This window comes from Podarcis gaigeae (assembly GCF_964106915.1).
Source record: "Podarcis gaigeae genome assembly, chromosome: 1".
Lineage (NCBI taxonomy): Eukaryota > Metazoa > Chordata > Lepidosauria > Squamata > Lacertidae > Podarcis > Podarcis gaigeae.
Genome location: NC_139678.1, coordinates 4,479,719 through 4,499,741, shown reverse-complemented (window position 1 = coordinate 4,499,741; position 20,023 = coordinate 4,479,719). Strand labels below are relative to the sequence as shown.

At 48.0% G+C, this 20,023-nt stretch overlaps 1 protein-coding gene across 2 annotated transcripts in view; it reads right to left on the bottom strand.

Annotated features, from left to right (window-relative positions):
- Positions 1-2,561: 2,561 nt before the first annotated feature.
- Positions 2,562-20,023, bottom strand: part of TXNDC16 (thioredoxin domain containing 16) — a 50,946-nt gene continuing 33,484 nt past the window's right edge. For both annotated transcript variants that reach the window (XM_083733074.1, XM_083733073.1), the window contains exons 13-21: positions 19,174-19,320; positions 18,217-18,276; positions 14,714-14,882; positions 13,664-13,776; positions 11,391-11,475; positions 8,787-8,919; positions 6,679-6,839; positions 5,671-5,864; positions 2,562-3,488 (exon numbers count right to left, since the gene is read on the bottom strand). In XM_083733074.1, the coding sequence (XP_083589200.1) occupies positions 3,187-3,488; positions 5,671-5,864; positions 6,679-6,839; positions 8,787-8,919; positions 11,391-11,475; positions 13,664-13,776; positions 14,714-14,882; positions 18,217-18,276; positions 19,174-19,320 (1,364 nt within the window). In that variant the 3' untranslated portion in view covers positions 2,562-3,186. The remainder of the gene's footprint in view (positions 3,489-5,670; positions 5,865-6,678; positions 6,840-8,786; positions 8,920-11,390; positions 11,476-13,663; positions 13,777-14,713; positions 14,883-18,216; positions 18,277-19,173; positions 19,321-20,023) is intronic.

Below are 20,023 nucleotides of genomic sequence, written 5' to 3'. Positions count from 1 at the left end.
TACTGCAAGAACCGCATGCTCTTTAAAGGGAGCGTGGTTCTTGGGGGCCTTTCTGGGAGGTGGGGGAAGGGACAGAGCCGCGCGCTCTGTCCCTTCCCCCCACTTTCCACAAGAGCCGTGTGAAACCTCCGCAGGGCAGCAGGGAGCCTTCATCCCCGTGCCGTACGGAGGCTTCACGGGGCTATCCAAAAGCTGCACAAAGCTCCCTCTAGCAGGTCCAGCTTTGCACAAAGCCAGCTAGAGGCACAGGGAGCCTTCATCCCCGTGTCTTGCGGAAGCTTCTGGCCAGCCTGCTAAGCCTCCGCAGGGCAGCGGGATGAAGGCACCCGGCTGCCCTGCGGAGCTTTGCGCAGCTAAGCCGGAAGCTAGAACAGTGAAACAGAGCGCTGCGCAGCACCCCGTCTCACTGTTCTGGCTTCTGGGGCAGCCCATGAAGCCTCTGCAGGGCAGCGGGGTGCCTTCATCCAGAGGAGGGCAACCAAAATGGTCAAAGGCCTGGAAACGATGCCTTATGAGGAACGGCTAAGGGAGCTGGGCATGTTTAGCCTGGAGAAGAGGAGGTTAAGGGGTGATATGATAGCCATGTTCAAATATATAAAAGGATGTCACATAGAGGAGGGAGAAAGGTTGTTTTCTGCTGCTCCAGAGAAGCGGACACGGAGCAATGGATCCAAACTACAAGAAAGAAGATTCCACCTAAACATTAGGAAGAACTTCCTGACAGTAAGAGCTGTTTGACAGTGGAATTTGCTGCCAAGGAGTGTGGTGGAGTCTCCTTCTTTGGAGGTCTTTAAGCAGAGGCTTGACAACCATATGTCAGGAGTGCTCTGGTGGTGTTTCCTGCTTGGCAGGGGGTTGGACTCAATGGCCCTTGTGGTCTCTTCCAACTCTATGGTTCTATGATTCATCCCACTGCCCTGCGGAGGCTTTGCGCAGCTAAGCCAGAAGCTAGAACAGCGAGAAGGAGTGCTGCGCAGCACTCCCTCTCTCTTTGTTCTGGCTTCTGGCTTAGCCGTGCAGCCTGCATTCGCTCCATAAGACGCACACACATTTCCCCTTACTTTTTAGGAGGGAAAAAGTGTGTCTTATAGAGCAAAAAATACGGTAATTACGTTCTGCAACAGGAGCAGCATGCTGCTATTTTGGGGCTGGCAAGGGGACAGGGAAAGCACTGCAAAGGGTGGGTGGGTGCTTAATGGGATGCCATAGAACCACCGAGGAAGCAAATCAAGAAGAATGCTCATTGTCCTGTAGCCACTTTGCAAACAAATCTGAACAAATGCCCGATAAAGACTGGATAAAGGTTGCTTCTGGCTAACTTGCTCATTGAGCATTCGTCCTGATTTATTTGGAGGGAGATTAGATAACATTGGCTATTTAATGAGCGCTCATACTGGCTTGTTTGCAGGGACGTTAGGGCGAAGTTGCGTCAAAGCAACAGTGATCCCACAGACTTTCCAGCGCATTTTTCCACTACAGTCATACCTCGGGTTGAATGTGCCTCAGGTTGAGCACGTTCAAGTTGAGCTCCGTGGCAACCCGGAAGCAACGGAGCATGTTACTTCCGGGTTTCGCCGCTCGCGCATGCGCAGACGCTCAAAATGACGGCATGCGCATGCGCGGAAGCGGCAAAACGCGACCCGCGCACGCGTAGGTGCTCCGTCGCTTGTTATGTTCGCTTCAGGATGCGAACGGGGCTCTGGAACAGATCCCATTTGCATCCCGAAGTACCACTGTACTTCCCTTTCACACACAAACACACATCTTTTGGAATATTAGGAAGCTGCCTTAAACTGAATCAGACCACTGGGTCCATCTAGTTTAGTATTGTCTGCACTGGCAGGCAGCACCTCTCCAGGGTTTCAGGAAGAGGGCTCCTCTCAGCCCTACGTGGAGATTTTGAACCTGCTCTGCGACTGAGCTATGGCTGGTGCATTGCACAAGACCTCCCCATCAATTGTGCCACCTCAATTTGCCAGTATGTGATTGAATCCCACCCAAAAACAGCAGCCGCCTGGAAGTGTCTACAGTCTAAGCTCTGTGAGGCAGGGACAGCTCAATTGGTATAGCATGAAACTCTTCATCTCAAGGTCGTGGGTTCGAACCCCACATTGGGCAAAAGATTACTGTATTGCAGGCGGTTGGTTGCCATTAATTTGATTCTGAATTGATTTTAGAATGAATTGATTTTAGAATGTATTTTAGTTAATTGCTTGTGATTTTATGTAAATTGTGTTACTTTTACTTTTGTCAGCCGCTCTGAGCCCGGCTTCAGATGGGGAGGGCGGGATATAAACAAAAAATTATTACAGTGGTACCTCGGGTTAAGTACTTAATTTGTTCTGTAAGTCCCTTCTTAACCTGAAACTGTTCTTAACCTGAAGCACCACTTCAGCTAATGGGGCCTCCCGCTGCTGTTGCGCTGCTGGAGCACAATTTCTGTTCTCATCCTGAAGCAAAGTTCTTAACCTGAAGCACTATTTCTGGGTTAGTGGAATCTGTAACCTGAAGCGTATATAACCTGAAGCGTATGTAACCAGAGGTACCACTGTAATTATTATTATTATTATTATTATTATTATTATTATTATTATTACATGACCCTCAAGGTCCCTTCCAACTCTACAATTCTACGAAAGCTTTGTGCAAGCAAATCAGAATGAGTTCTCGAGGAACAGCTTGCCTGGAGGAGCTGTAATTTCTCTCTCACACACACACATACACAAACCTTCCAAAACAAGGCTCCTCCTGGCTCCAGAACTCATGCTCATTTTGGAACAAAAGACCCCAAGAGTTTACAAATGATCTCTAAAAGACGGGCAGGAGGACGCACAGGCCCTGGTGATGCTTCAAGAGACGTCAGCTGTCATCCTTCGGCGAAGACGACAACACCAAGCTACCACCATTGAGGTCGCCATTTTCCATGTCCAAACATCCCGGAAAATGCTCCTTCACCTGCCCAGAGACTGAGAGGCCACGGTTCAGTGGTGGAACGATGTTTTGGTCACACAAGGGTCAAGGTTCCAGCCCTGGTACGGAAAGGACCATGCCCTGGGAGAAAAACCAGCAAATCTGAATACGGTCGTAGGTTAGAGAAGGATTCGGGGGCACCAATGACCCTCCAAGTGGACTACAACTCCCATCATCCCCGGCCACGCTGCCTGCTTCCGGAAAATCCAGCGAGTTTCACAGCTCTGCGTGCCGTTTCGCCTGCTTCTCCCTTGCTGCCAGACGGGGAGCTGTTCCTCTCAGGTCCCCTCCAGTCGGCTGGTCTTTCTCCAGCTCAGATACAACGGAGTCTTCCGTGGGGTCCTCTCTTGCCGTCCCCAGTGATGCCTTTCCTCTGAAGGGACCTTCCTCCTCTTCCTTCTGGTAGCTTCCGACGCTCCCCCTGCTGTAGATGGTAAATTCCGGCAGCGAGGGTTCCATCATGCTCAGGAAGTCGTAGGCGGGGAGGCGGGGCTTCCACTCGTCACCCGACAGGACAGCTGGGGGCGGGACAGGAAGAGCACATCGAAAAGTCAGGATAGCGCTTACCGTTGTGTTAACAGGTTCTGTTAGCGGAGAAATCTGAGGGCTCCCTTGGACAAAAAACAAGGACACCAGCCAGGAATACCAGAGGAAAACAGCAGCCAGTAGGCTTGGTCTTTATTGAAGACTGTCGCGACAGGACTCCCACCTGACACCAGGTGGAACAAGATGGAAGCCCCAAACAAAAGAGAACCCAAACTTTTATTAGCTGCTAATCCCCATGTTACACCCCCCCAAAACTACATCACAGTTACATCATGAAAGGGGAGGTCTGGTGGCAGTAATCTGAGCATCCTGGACCCTGCCCCATGGTTCCACTTGCCCTCCACCAAACACCCATCAAGTGGAACAAAAGAGATCTTTACATTTCCCTGTTTCCCAGCCAAGTGAATCACACCCTTTTGTCTTCATCTGGGTTTGTTATTTCTGGAATGGCTACCTGTCTGGCCCTCAGGTATCAGGAGGCCAGGGATTATCCCTCAGGCAGAGGGGCTGCTGAGTAGCTGAGCTCACATGTCTATATGAATTTCTGAAGTTTTCCCAGTGAACCAGTACAGAGATGCATTTATCAGTGAATTGTTACATTTGGTATCATGCAGCAAAGGCCCTTGGAATAGATAGGAAGAAACTATTATGAAGTGTTTTGTGGGGACGAATCACAAAAGTCACAAAAGTGATTGTGCTGATTTTGGTAGTGGGCTGCATGTGCATATCTGCATATCCCCGTCGCGGGGATTCGAACTTCTGATCGGCAAGTCCTAGGCTCTGTGGTTTAACCCACAGCGCCACCCGCGTGCCTTATGCACTTTGTATAAAGGTGCAAAGACATTCTTTCGCACCCTGTGAAACATAAATGTGCAGAGTTTTTAAAAGGCTGGGCAACGGCCACCTGCCCGCAACTCCTGAGCCTCCCCCGGTCAGTCAAAACAAAGGGGGAAGGGGACAGAAGATCTGTACTGCTGGACGTTCCTGGTTCCCCTTCAGCAGTGGCAGCGGCAGCCAGCAGCCTGGAACCAGCCTGGTAGCGCAGTTGGCTCTGGCTGGCTTCAGGAGCTGCTCGCTGCCGTGGCGCCCGCCATTTTTCCTTGCTGGCAAGGAAAAATGGTGTGCGCCATGGCAGCGGGCAGCTCCTGAAGCCAGCCAGAGCTGAGGCTGCTGCTGCCATGTAATTATTATTATTATTATTATTATTATTATTATTATTATTATTAATACTAATTATTTATACCCCGCCACTCTGGGCAGCTCCCAACAAAATATTAAAATACAGTAATGCATCAAACATTAAAAGCTTCCCTAAACAGGGAATGTTTCCATGTTTCCTCAGGACAGATTTGCAAATCTGGGGACATTCCGGGGACGGAATTTGTCCGGGGACAGATTTGCAAATCCAGGGACTGTCTCCGGGAAATGGGGACGTCTGGTAACCCTATGCTAGAGAGCAGTTTTGCATGATCTCAGAATCCTTTTCAGTAAGCAACGTGACACGTTTGCTAGCGATAGCAAGATATCTCCACAGGTGGTTGTTATCATTTTTGTTTTAAAATTACCAGTAAAAGCATCCTGTCAGTGGTTGGAATTTCCCAGTGAGAGCGTAACTTCTCAGAAGAGAAGTCAAGTTCTCAGCAATGATGGAGGACCTGTAAGTTTGGGGGAAAGAAAGCCCAATGCAGATGACTTGCTTTTTTTTTTTTTTTTTTGGAGGGGGTGAAATCTCATTGTCAGAAGCACAGACGCAGACCGAAGAAGTCTGGTTCATGCTTTCTGAATTTTCTCCAGATCTCCTTCCGCCTTTGGGTGCCGACGACACTGAGCACCAGCTGCAGGAGAGTCCAAGACGTACCGTATTTTTCGCTCTATAAGACGCACCAGACCACAAGACGCACATAGTTTTTGAAGGAGGAGGAAAACAAGGAAAAAAATATTCTGAATCTCAGAAGCCAGAACAACAAGAGGGATCGCTGCACAGCGAAAGCAGCAATCCCTCTTGCTGTTCTGGCTTCTGGGATAGCTGTGCAGCCTGCATTCGCTCCATAAGACGCACATACATTTCCCCTTACTTTTTCGGAGGGGAAAAGTGAGTCTTATAGAGCAAAAAATACGGTATTTGGTTAAGAAGGGACAACTTTGCATACTTACCGCTCGGAACTTCTTGGCCGGATTTCAGCTTTTCGATCCAAGCTAAGACGTTCGCTTCAGAAACCGACTGATCCGGAGGAAAAGCAAACACTTGTCCCCCGGAATGGAGGTTGATCCAGAGGAGGAGAGGCAGCGGAGGGAGGGAGCTCCCGAAATAGGCCTTTAGGATTCCTCTTCCTGCAGGGGTGTTTTTGCTGCCATTGGAAAAACCAGGAGATTAAATGATAGCACTTAGTGAGTGGAAAAGTAAACAGCTGTGCTCTAAAGAGCCACTTTAAAAGGACCCAGCGTGAGCTCCCTGTCAGATGCAGATGCCGTTAAACTGATTTTGATCTCCAGAAACATTTGGGGTTGTTTTAAGCCGCAACTGCAAGCTCTGGATCACGAAGGCCGCAGAAGGTGTTTGCCCTGGATTCTGGGAAATGGCACGCTCTCGTGGCGTAAACGGATTCGTTAAAAACAAAGCAACAGCACAGAGAGTCAAATCTAAAAAACCTTTTCGGGTAAAAGCTTTTAACTCACATGCGGAATAAAAAACAAGCAAATTCTAACTTGAGAAAGAGCCCAGCGACAATATATTATTATTATTATTATTATTATTATTATTATTATTATTATTATTATTATTACTAACTCAAAAAAAAGCCCAGCAACAATATATTAATATTATTATTATTATTTAATTTGTATACTGCCCTACACCCGTAGATCTCAGGTCAGTTAAGATAGTAAAATTCATGTTAAATTGCTGTTTTAGGGGTTGTTTTTAAAAGTCTGGAACGGATTCATCCGTTGTGCATTACTTTCTATGGGAAAGCGCACCTTGGTTTTGGAACGCTTTGGTTTTGGAACGGACTTCCGGAACGGATTAAGTTTGAGAACCAAGGTACCACTGTACTACACTTAAATGTTGAAATGTTCCTTTGACTGCCCTTAAATCTTCCCACTAGGCTTGCCATCCCCTCCTGCCACACCTTCGGAGAAGCATCGCCCTAAGATGTTGCTTACAGGTTCATCCAGCAGGGAACGAACTCTTCCCGGCGTTCTTCTGTGGCCAAATGCCTCATTTCTCCTTCCTGGCTTTCAGCCAGGGCCCCATCGCTGAACAGGAGGAGCAAAGGTTTCTCCAGCTGGAAGTATCTTGGGAGGTTGCCCACTGTGATTTCCGGCTGCAACAGGAATCAATCGCTCAGTTTTATTGCACATAGCCAAAGGCTGCCGCAATGTACACAGAATGTGTATACCGTATTTTTCGCTCTATAAGACGCACTTTCCCCCCTCCTAAAAAGTACAGTGGTACCTGGGGTTACATACGCTTCAGGTTACATACGCTTCAGGTTACAGACTCCGCTAAGCCAGAAATAGTGCTTCAGGTTAAGAATTTTGCTTCAGGATGAGAACAGAAATCGTGCTGCGGCAGCAGCGGGAGGCCCCATTAGCTAAAGTGGTGCTTCAGATTAAGAACAGTTTCAGGTTAAGTACGGACCTCCGGAACGAATTAAGTACTTAACCCAAGGTACCACTGTATACTGAATTGATACAAAGAACTTAAAACATTTATATTATCAAGACATTAAACAGAGCTATAAAAGTACCTTAATATACAAATTAAGACATTAAACAATAAAATTTATAAGCTAAAATTATCACATGCCCATTAATATATTAAAAAAGAATGCTAATTAATACAATGTGCAATTATATTCGGAGTTTGGTGATTATCAAAGATAGAATATAGGTTGATGCAGATAGGGTCAAATAAATTGATCTCCTTTACAGTTGGTGACTATCCTGGATACATACCGTATTTTTCGCTCTATAACACGCACCCGACCATAACACGCACACAGTTTTTAGAGGAGGAAAATCCGTAGGCGTGCCACCCGTAGGCATTCCCTCCATAACACGCACAGACATTTCCCCTTACTTTCTAGGAGGAAAAAAGTGAGTGTTATGGTGCAAAAAATACGGTAATTTGCTCTAATTTTCCTAGCGGCTGTTGCAAAGAGTGCTACACGACAGTTCACATACTTATCTTTGTCTGCGAGGAGATATAAAATCATGTCAGAGGGGTTCTGGCCAGGGGACCTTGTCATCATAGGTGCTAAAAATCATTTTCTTGCTTCATTATATAAGGGACAGCGCAGGATATAATGCATAAAGTCCTCTACTTCAGGACATCCCCTAATGCAAACACATTCGTTTGTTGGTACGCCTCTGCGTCTCCCATCTCTATAAGCAGAGTTTATGGTATTTAATCGTAACTCTGTAAAAGCTTTCCGAAGGAGCACACATCTTATTTTAATGAATGCAAAAGTCAATTCATTAAAATAAGATGTGTGCTCCTAGGCCTCTCTAAGTTTAAAATACAGTGGTGCCCCACAAGACGAATGCCTCGCAAGACGAAAAACCCGCTAGACGAAAGGGTTTTCCGTTTTTCGAGGCGCTTCGCAAGACGAAAACGTCTTGCGAGTCTTTTCGCTTTCCCCCCCTTTTTTCTAAGCCGCTAAGCCGCTAAGCCTTTAATAGCTGCTAAACCGCTAATAGCGCTAATCTGCTAAGCCGCTAATAGGGTTGCTTCGCAAGACGAAAAAACCGCAAGACGAAGAGACTCGCGGAACGAATTATTTTCGTCTTGCGAGGCACCACTGTACAATGGGGCGCATGTGGATGTGTATATACAGTTTAGATCGTTTTTAGTTGCCGCTGCCCTTATGGTTCGTTTAAAGATATTTTTCTGGGAATATAAGGGAAGTTCTTTTATCTCGGTCACTGAGAGGTCATATTTGCCCATCAGTTGGGCAGCGTGGTGTACCCAGTTTTTAAGGGGTAATCCATTCAATCAGGCATTTTTTTGGTAGCCTAGTCCATCTGTTGAACTCTAAACCAGTAACAGAGAATTCTTTTATCTATTTGGCTCTCTAGCAACAGGAATCAGAGAAAAGTGTAGAGTTGGAAAGGACCTAAAAGGTCATCCAGCCTGACCCCGTGCAATGCAGGAATCCCAGGAGAGAGGTGGGTGGACAGACGGGACAAGTATTACAAGGGAAGGAAAGGGTGCAAGATCCGAATCCCAAAAAAAGGAGCCGGGATCAGAAGCAGAAAAATTTGCTTACAAAGGTTTCCAGTAATGCACGGCGGATAACTTCAACCACGTTTTGCACGCTGAACTTGGAGAGATGGATGACCGTCCTCGCTTCGGGCCTAGCCAGCAGCAGAGCTGGAAGGGGCGCCTTATATTTATGGGACCTGCGAGGAAAAAACAGGAAGAAACACATTTCAAAAACTCTTTTGAAGATACAGCCGTCACCCGATTAAAGGAATCTTAGCCAAATTATCGCACAAGCTTTTTACAGCTGGTTTATCAACTACCGTATTTTTCGCTCTATAGGACGCACCCGACCATAGGACGCACCTTGTTTTAGAGGGGGAGAACAAGAAAAATTCTCCCCCTCTCTGTGCAGCACCCCTTCAGCGAAGCGGCAGGAGAAACGGAGCTGGGGTGCTGCACAGAGAGGGGGAGAATTTTTTTCCCTTATTCTCCCCCTCTAAAACAAGGTGCGTTCAGTGAGTTCAAGGTGTGTTCAGTCGCCTTCATTGAAGGCAACCCAAAGCCTCCGGAGTGCAGCAGGAGTTCCCACTATGCTCTGGAGCCTTCGGGTTCCTTTCGAACTGCTCTTTGGAGCTGGTGCCATCCCCAAAGAGTAGATCAGGGAGCCTTCCCGCTGCTCCCCGAGCTTGTGGGGCTGGCGGCGGGGGGAAGTGCTGCTTTCCCCCACCGCCAGCCTCAAAAACCAGCTCGGGGCTGGCGGGGAAGCCCAGGTTCCCCCCCCCCAGCCCCATGGACCAGACATTCGCTCCATAAAGCGTACAGACATTTCCCCTTAGATTTTAAGAGGGGGAAAGTGCGTCTTATGGAGCGAAAAATACGGTACATTGGCCGGCAGTCAACCAATATAAACAAATGAAACAATACTTTTTCGAAGGAAAAATGCACACATTGTTTTCGGGAAACAGATACTGTCCGCCTTGGTAGTTCAATCGGTAGAGGGTGAGACTCTTAAACCCGGGGTTGTGGGTTCGAAACCCGTGTTGGGGACCTCTCCAACAACACAGTTCTGTGATCCTCTGTCACAGCAAGCATCTCAGAAAAGGTATTTATTTTCCCCTTTCTCCAAGGACCTCAGCACAGTTCTCACGTTCTCTCTGCCCAGCCCTCATTTTAACCCCACAACAACCCTGTGAGGTAGGGCAGGTTAGGCTGAGAGATGGCAGCTGCCAGACCTAAACTGTCCTATGAGCTTCGCAGGTGAGTGGGGATCTCTTTTTTGGGAAAGAACAAAACAATACATTTATCCAGTCCTGAGCATCTCCAGGTTAGGACCGAGAAACACCCCAGCCTGATATTATGGAGAGTCACTGCCGCTCAGTGTGGACAGTACTGATTTAGATGGACGAAGGCCCAACTCTATGCTCCTATGATGCGCACACTGGCAGACAGAAGATGCTGCTCACTGCTTTAGGGCATGGCATTTCCCAGTAGGGCTAGGATGTGGGGCTACCTTTGAAGGTGACCAGGAAACTGCAATTAATCCAGAATGCGGCAGCTAGACTGGTGACTGGGAGCGGCCGCCAGGACCACATAACACCGGTCCTGAAAGACCTACATTGGCTCCCAGTACGTTTCCGAGCACAATTCAAAGTGTTGGTGCTGACCTTGAAAGCCCTAAACGGTCTCGGTCCAGTATACCTGAAGGAGCATCTCCACTCCCATTGTTCAGCCTGGACACTGAGATCCAGCTCTGACGGCCTTCTGGCGGTTCCCTCATTGCGAGAAGTGAAGTTACAGGGAACCAGGCAGAGGGCCTTCTCGGTGGTGGCGCCTGTTCTGTGGAACGCCCTCCCTTCAGATGTGAAGGAAATAAGCAGCTATCCTATCTTTAAAAGACATCTAAAGGCAGCCCTGTTTAGGGAAGTTTTTAATATTTAATGCTGTACTGTTTTTAACATTTGATTGGGAGCCACCCAGAGTGGCTGGGGAAACTCAGCCAGATGGGCGGGGTATAAATAATAAATTATTATTATTATTATTATTAATTATTATTATAGGAGCACCCCCTGGCCTGAAACCCTGGGGAGCTGCTGCCAGTCAGGGTAGACAGTATTGAGCTAGATGGACCATTGGCTTGAATAAGTATAAGGTAGCCTTCCAACTTCCTTTGTTCCCTCCTCCTAGCGCATCACTCAAATTCAGGGGTGGAGAACCTTTTGGCATTCTGGATGATGCAGCACTCCAACTCCCATCAGCACCAGACAGCATGGCCGACAGACATGGATGATGGGAGTTGTAGTCCAACAACAACTTTGGGTGGGGGCACAGGTTTCCTATCTCTGCTCTAACCACTAGGCCACAGGGTTTGCAATGGCTGGTCTAGACTAGGGGTCGGCAAGGTGGGCCAGACTGCACATGCTTGTGATTTCCGGCACCCGCACATACGCGATTTCCAGCGTCGCAGAAGCGAGTCCCCACGGAGCGCTACACCAGTTTAGCGCAGCTTGCGGGGACTCGCCGAGCGGGCGGCTCGGTTTGGGGGCCGCTCGGGGGCCGGTTAAACGACCCCCGTGGGCTGCTTATGGCCCATGGGCCTTAAGTTGATGACCCCTGGTCTAGACCGAGTGAGTCGCTGAACAAGTTCAGAGCAAGCTAGCAATCCACCTACAGGATCTGGGCATCCTCTTCGTGATAGATTCCTGTTGTGACGTATCCACTGAGGACTCTCCCGGCTCCGACGAAAGCTTCTCTTGCTGTAAAAACAGATAACCCAGTCTGTAAATCATTGAATCACAGAAGTGCAGGGTTAGAAGGGAACCCAAAGGTAATCCAATCCAACCCCCCTCCCCTGCAACGCAGGAATGTCAGCTAATATACAGTGGTGCCTCGCAAGACGAAATTAATCCGTTCCGTGAGGCTCTTCGTGTAGCGGTTTTTTCGTCTTGCGAAGCAAGCCCATTGACAGTTTAGCAGATTAGCGGCTTTTAGCGGATCAGCTGATAAGAGGCTTACGGCTTAGGAAAAGGGGGGGGAGGGAAAAAACCCCGCAGGAACTCGCAAGACATTTTCGTCTTGCAAAGCAAGCCCATAGGGAAATTCGTTTTGCGAAGCGCCTCCAAAACGGAAAACCCTTTCGTCAAGCGGGTTTTCCGTCTTGCGAGGCGTTCGTCTTGCGGGGCACCACAGTACGGGAACAAGCAGGAGTTCTTGAAGCACCAGAGGATTTAAATGCAGAGAGATCCAACTCAGAAGAAGTTTTTCTCTCCCTGGTATCAGCTAAGCTCCCCTTCCCTTGAATGCTTTTCTCATTATTTTTTGCAGATAATTAATTATCAGATTAAATCAAAACAGGTTTGCTGGTGTTTATCCAGCCACCCCGGTTCAATTTCCTGGAGAAAGCTTAATCCAATAGGTTTATCGCTTTGTGGCAAAACGCAGACCTTGCCTCGAGAGACGAAAGCTCCCTGTGTCCCGTCATATATCATGTCAGAACCTAATGATAAGGCTCAGCACCCTGCAATTAGACAGAGGCCACCTCACAGATGCTCCTTTTTATTGTCCAATCATTTATGATTTGCACTTGCGAGGCTATCAGGGCAGTCACACACGATCCTGCTTTCAAATACCGTTTTGGAGCATAGAATCATAGAGTTGGAAGAGACCACAAGGGCCATCGAGTCCAGACTGCATTCCCATTCAGTTCATGTCCTGCAGCTTCCTGCTGTTATAAGAATTTAAGGTCTTAAATATATATAATAAATGTTCATAAATGTACTAGGCAAACGTATACTTAAATATATAAACCACATAATAATAATAATTCCCCCAGCCACTCTGGGCGGCTTCCATAGAAACCCAAAATACACTAAAATATCACACGTTAAGATGTCTTCTGAATGTCAGGTAGTTGTTTATCGCTTTGACATCTGATGGGAGGGCGTTCCACAGGGCGGGCGCCACTACCGAGAAGGCCCTCTGCCTGGTTCCCTGTAACTTGGCTTCTCGCAATGAGGGAATCGCCAGAAGGCCCTCGGCGCTGGACCTCAGTGTCTGGGCTGAACGATGGGGCTGGAGACGCTCCTTCAGTTATACTGGGCCGAGGCCGTTTAGGGCTTTAAAAGTCAGCAACAACACTTTGAATTGTGCTCGGAAACGTACTGGGAGCCAGTGTAGGTCTTTCAAGACCGGTGTTATGTGGTCTCAGCGGCCGTTCCCAGTCACCAGTCTGGCGGCTGCATTCTGGATGAAGCTGCCGCAGGACCAGTGGATTAAGCGAGAAGGACCAGTGGTCAGGGATGATGGGCATTGTAGTCCCAAAACAGCGGGGGACCTAAGTTTGGGAAACCCTGTTTTGGAGAATCCCAGAGGGATACCATCTCCATGACACAAATTGCTGCCCTGGTCAGTCTTTATACCATCTCCATAAGGGACGTGGGTGGCACTGTGGGTTAAACCACAGAGCCTAGGACTTGCTGATGAGAAGGTCAGCGGTTCGAATCCCCGCGACGGGGTGAGCTCCCGTTGCTCAGTCCCTGCTCCTGCGAACCTAGCAGTTTGAAAGCACGTCAAAGTGCAAGTAGATAAATAGGTACCACTCTGGTGAGAAGGTAAACGGCGTTTCCGTGCGCTGCTCTGGTTCGCCAGAAGCGGCTTAGTCCTGCTGGCCACATGACCGGAAGCTGTATGTCGGCTCCCTCGGCCAATAAAGCGAGATGAGTGCTGCAATGCCAGAGCCGGCCACGACTGGACCTAATGGTCAGGGGTCCCTTTATCTTTACCTTTACCATCTCCATTCCCCACCGGTCAAAATTAGGATGGCAGAGGGCCTACCTGGCAGGGCTGTTGTGAAGGAAATCAGGATAAGAAACACGTATAACCATTTCTACGGGTAAAGGGCAATAGGAAGTATTATCATTTCTGGTAACCAAGGGAGGTGTCTACCTTCACTCATGCTGGAATCAAACAGTCCCAAAACAGAAACTGAAGTTTTGATGCTTAAATAGTCTTCCACCTCTTCGGCCGTGGTCAACTTCACCGGACAGGAGATTCTGCTTCTGCAGATGTAAGAGGAAACCAGGGGAAATAGTTTCAGGCTTAATGTCACTGCCTAAGATTTTGGGTACCCCAAGTCTCACCACCCGGGGTGGGAAGAAGGGAGATTGGGACCTACTCAATGTGGGACAGATCAGATTCAATCTGCATTGAAAGGCAAAACCTTCCCGATACAGGGCTGCCTTCAGACATCTTCTTGTCCAGAGGAGGGCAACCAAAATGGTCAAAGGCCTTATGAGGAACGGCTAAGGGAGCTGGGCATGTTTAGCCTGGAGAAGAGGAGGTTAAGGAGTGATATGATAGCCATGTTCAAATATATAAAAGGATGTCACATAGAGGAGGGAGAAAGGTTGTTTTCTGCTGCTCCAGAGAAGCAGACACGGAGCAATGGATCCAAACTACAAGAAAGAAGATTCCACCTAAACATTAGGAAGAACTTCCTGACAGTAAGAGCTGTTCGACAGTGGAATTTGCTGCCAAGGAGTGTGGTGGAGTCTCCTTCTTTGGAGGTCTTTAAGCAGAAGCTTGACAGCCATATGTCAGGAGTGCTCTGATGGTGTTTCCTGCTTGGCAGGGGGTTGGACTCAATGGCCCTTGTGGTCTCTTCCAACTCTATGATTCTAAAAGTGAGATGGTTCTTTATCTCAACATCTGAATGGAGGGCGCTCTACGGGGCGGGCGCCACCACTGAGAAGGCCCTCTGTCTGGTTCCCTGTAACTTCACTCTTCGCAGTGAGGGAACCATCAGAATAACCTTGGAGTTGGACCTCCATGCCCGGGCTGAGCGATGGGGGCAGAGATGACAAAGGACTGCAGAATGCACATTTAAAGCAGAAATCTGTTCTCAGAACAGGTTCTCCGAATTCTCCAGAATTGCGACCTCAGACCACCCACCTTCCATGTGCACCTTAGAGCCAAACACACCAGGAAGATACTTACAGCTCAATGAACCTTAGCATCTCCTCGACTCCCCACATCCCAGAGTAGGCCAGCCATCTCTCTGCTTCCACATACATCTTGATGGTTGGAAACTGAGTGACGTTTTGCTGTGCGCAGAGGTCTGGCCAGTCCCAGCAGTTGACCCTTGCAAGCATAATCTCAGGGGTCCCTGTAAAGTATTTAGGAGAGCAAAGCGAAGTGAAAAATGGTGCACGTCTCATCAGCACCTTTCTAAAAGCCACACACTAAATATACCGTATTTTTCGCTCCACAAGACACACTTTTTTCTTCCTAAAAGGTAAGGGGAAATGTCTGTGCGTCTTATGGAGCGAATGTGTGGTCCCTGGAGCCGAATTGCCCAGGGGCAAAAAGCAGATTGTGCTTTTTTTTTTTGAAAGAGGGAAGGGGGTGTTGAAACATAGCTGCTGATAGGCAAGCGATCGGGAGGGAGATAAGGGACGCTAGCAATAAAGGAGGCTGCCTGGGAGCGGAGAGGTAAAGACAGCAAACTTGCAAGGAGAGGAGACAGGAAGACTAAAGCAATGAGGAGAGAAATTAGAAGAAAAGGAGGATCAAAAAACTGTTCCAGCTAAGGAAAAGACACTAAGGCAAACAAGAGGGAAGGGAGCGTTGAAAGGAAGCAGCTGATCAGAGGGAGATAAGCAATAAAGGAGGCTGCCTGGGAGTGGGGAGGTAAAAGCCCATGGATTCTCAGGATTTTTGCAATGGGTCACCCCAAATTCACCATCAGATCACATAGCATGTCCATGGCTACAGCCTACACACACAAAAAAAGATGTATCCACTGTTTCGTGGGGCCACAATGGCGCAAAAACGTGGTTACAAAGCACGGATCCACATGGATCCTAAGGATTTTTGCATTGGGCTACCCCAAACTCACCGTCAAATCACATATCATGTCTGTGGCCACAGCATGAACCACAAAAATCATACATTCACTGTTTCATTCAAAATATTATTTTTCTTGTTTTCCTCCTCTAAAAACTAGGTGCGTCTTATGGTCAGGTGCATCTTATGGAGCAAAAAACACAGATTTTTTTTTGCAATTGTTATCCTTGGGCAACCCATTGCACAAACCCACTCAAATCCCACAAGGGCGGGTTGAAAAGAACTGGGCGTGCTCACCCAGGAGAAGATCGGCAGTTAATGGGAGGTGTGCTAGGAGCTGGAAGTGCGGCCTCATGTCGTGCAGTTAACCTGTGGAACTCCCTCCCACAGGAGGCCACAATGGGCACCAATTTGGACGGCTTTAAAGGGGGATTGGACCAATTCATTAACTGAGAGGGCTATCGTGGCTGCTAGCCAGAATGGCTCTACTCTGCCTCCACAGTCAGAAGCAGCCATACTTCTGAACCCCAGTTGCTGGAGAACAGAGGAGGGGGAGAGTTGGTCTTGAGTTCAAATCCTGATCGCTGTTTGCCCATAGGCATAGGTTGGCCACTTTGAGAACAGGGTGCTGGACTAGACGGGCAGGTTACTTGAGAGACAACCTTGTCTCTTATGCACCCAACCACAGCTTTCCAAACTTTTTCAGGCTTTTTAGACATGCGTCATTTCACAAGACAGTAATTCAGCTTTACTAGCAAACCGGAGCTCACGGTTTGGAAAGCTCTGCACCCAGATTTCTGTGGTCCATGGGACTTTAATAAACTGCTGCCATCTAGCGGCCAGAATATTTCCCTTGCAATCCAGCCTCTGTTGCCTTGAAAGGGGGAGAGGCAAGAGATACTAGTGGAAGACCACAAGCTCAGAATCAGGCCCTGGCTCCCTGAATCACATGGGAGCCAGACCATTGAGCCCACCTTGTCCACACTAACTGGCAGAGGCTCTCCAAGGTTTCGGGAAGGTATCTCTCCCTGTCCCACCTTGATGGACCTGGGACTTTCTGCTTGCAAAGGAGATGTACTGAATTATGACCTTTCACTGGGATGCTGGTCAGAGCATGAAGCTCCAGGGCCATTATTATTATTATTATTATTATTATTATTCTGCCCTCCATCTGTAGATTTCAGGGAGGTTCATAACACAGAATACTCCCTTCTCCAGAAAAGAAACGCAAAAACCAGTTGTTATTTTTTGTTACTACGGTACACATTTTGGGTTTTTATAGTGCAAACTGCCTCGTGATCCTCAGGTGAAGGTTGGCTGTTGTTGGCCTCCAGCTGTCTCAAGAGACAGAGCCTCGGGGGTAAATTAGTCCTACTTGGGCCAGCGAGGAGACCAGGGGAGAATTAGCTGTGGGATCCCAGAGTAGGTAATCTTCATAAACCTACTCTGGAGTTGCGGCGCTCATCTCACTTTACTGGCCGAGGGAGCCGGCGTACAGCTTCTGGGTCATGTGGCCAGCAGGACTAAGCCGCTTCTGGCAAACCAGAGCAGCGCACGGAAACGCCGTTTACCTTCCCGCCAGAGCAGTACCTATTTATCTACTTGCACTTTTACGTGCTTTCGAACTGCTAGGTTGGCAGGAGCAGGGACTGAGCAACGGGAGCTCACCCCGTTGCAGGGATTCGAACCACCGACCTTCTAATCAGCAAGTCCTAGGCTCTGTGGTTTAACCCACAGCGCCACCCTGTCCCTTAACTGTTGCGTTAGTGGCACCCAAATGACCTCTCTGGGGTGCAAGCCTGGTCAATGTGTATGGAGGTCTTTGGCCGGGGAGTTTCCAGTCTGCTGCTACTGGCCATTACAAATACCCAAAGCCACTGTCCTCCTGAAACCACCAGGGAATTAATAAATAATAAATAATAATAATAATAATAATAATAATAATAATAATAATAATAATAATATTTTTTTATTTATAGCCCGCCCTTCCCGGTTCAGAAAACCGGGCTCAGGGCGGCTAACAACAAATTTTAAACACTTAATTGAGGCAAAAAAAGGAGCATAAAATACAGTATAAAACGTGAGTAACAATAAATTCAGAATTCAAAAAACAATTTAGGGGGGAAATCCATCATTTGATGATCACCAGGGCTAGCTGGCTAAATTAGTGCTACTTGGGCCAGCGAGGAGACCAGGGGAGTGGGTAATCTTCATAAAAAGAGGAAGGGGGAGGAAAGGAAGGGGAATAAAAGTTCAAATTGAAAGCCAGGCGTAATAGCTCTGTCTTACAGGCCCGACAGAAGAAAGTTAAATTCCGCAGGGCCCTGGTCTCCTGGGACAGAGCATTCCACCAGGTCGGAGCCATCACTGAGAAGGCCCTGGCCCTGGTAGAGGATAGTCTGACTTCCTTAGGGCCCGGGACCTCTAAACTATGGTTATTCATGGACCTTAAGGTCCTCTGCGGGGCAGACCAGGAGAGGCGGTCCTGTAAAAACTGACCTTCTGCCAGCTGGCCTGTTGGCCCAAGATAGTCACCCCACTTGTGTGCCTGAGCAGAAGGCTATAGGGGAAGCCCTACATCACTCTGGGGGGGGGGGGTCCTGTGTGTGAGCTGCAATCTGTGTGTCAGTGAAATTGCTAGCTGGCCTCCATACCTTGCAGACGGGCAGCCACTTCGGCGTAGGACTGCATCACGACCAGGGAGACGGCTTCCCCTGAGGCCAAGAGGAAAAAGAAAAGGAGATCCTGTTATTCCAGGTCCCCAGAAATCCCTCAGCTCTGCTCTGCAGGCAGGCAAAGTTCCATACAAATGGGAAGTCCATACCAAAAGCGTACAGGGATTTTGCAGCCTGAATAAATTGTGCAATTGACTCCAGCAAAACTTTACCAGAAGAAAATAACAAATGCAGACAACTGCGGGAGATGTGGGAGTAAAAATGCGAACTTAGTACATATGATGATTAACTTCCCGATGATAAGATCATTTCGGTGCGAGGTGAGGATATTTATAGCAAGAGTAATAAAAAGAAATTGTTATTTAGGGGAACTGAATTTAATTCTAAACTATATTCCGGAAACGTGGGAGATTACAAGGGGTAAAAAAAAACAAACGGATGTACCGTGCTATATTAGAAGCAAAAAAACTTGTTTTGATGAATTGGAAGAGCCGCAAAAAGATTCCATTGAGCACATGGATTGATAATATGGACAGATTATCTACATACGAACGAACTGCATGTCAACGTAAATTAAGGCTGGATAAGTATGAAGAAATCTGGAAGGGATATTTATGCAATAAGGCGGATAGTGGTGGGAAGTAGGGGGAGGAGGGAGAGGTGGGGAAATATTGTTTAAAAGGTGTAGTCATAGGTATATCAGTGTATTCAAATGTGAATTGTCAAATTGTGTTATTATGGTTTTTGTTCAGAAAATACAGCAATACCCAGAACATTTGCTGGGCCCTGGAATTCCAAAGATGCTGGATTTCCACGCCAGCGCCCCATTCAACATTCGCGCTAGAGGAAAGGTCAAATCTAAGAAACAGCAGCAGAACAGAGAGAGATGGTTCCTGGAAAGGTGAAACGCGGAGCTATTTGAGGCTGTTGACTTACAGCTGGCATAGAAGAGCACGGCCGTGGAGTTGGTCTTTGCCAGAGCAGGGGCGAAGGAGTCTTCCGTCAGGGTCTGGATGTGCTCAAGGGGAAGATCACGCTTCCGGTCCCTGACGACCGATTCCACCACCTCGTCGTCCTGGATCTCTGCAGGGCAAAAAACACAGGCTCTTTCTCAAGACAAGGAAAACACCCGCTGCATGCTTTCGGCAGGGTTCAGAAAGCGCCCCACGACTTCATGGAGGGTGAAGCTATCAATTACTTTTACTGCGGAAGCAATAATATAATAAAAATTATAATTTATTATTTCTACCCTGCCCATCTGGCTGGGTTTCCCCAGCCACTCTGGGCGGCTCCCAACAGAGGACTAAAAACAGAATAAAACTTCAAACAATAAAAACTCCCCAAAACAGGGCTGCCTTCAGATGTCTTCTAAAAGTAAGATAGTTGCTTATTTCCTGGACATCTGATAGTAGGGCATTCCACAGGTGGGTGCCACCACTGAGAAGACCCTCTGCCTGGTTCCCTGTAACCTTGCAATCAGGGAACCGCCAGAAGGCCCTCGGAGCTGGACCTCAGTGTCCGGGTAGGACGATGGGGGAGGAGACGCTCCTTCAGGTATACTGGACCGAGGCCCTTTAGGGCTTTCAAGGTCAGCACCTCACTTTGAATTGTGCTCGGAAACGTACAAGCAAACGTACTCTGGAACTCTCTGCCTATTGATATCAAGCAGGCAACTTTGCCGTCATCTTTTCAGCACCTGCTAAAGACAATTTTATTTAGATAAACCGGTTGGTTGGTTGGTTGGTTGGTTGGTTGGTTGATTGACTGAATTTATATACCGCCCAAT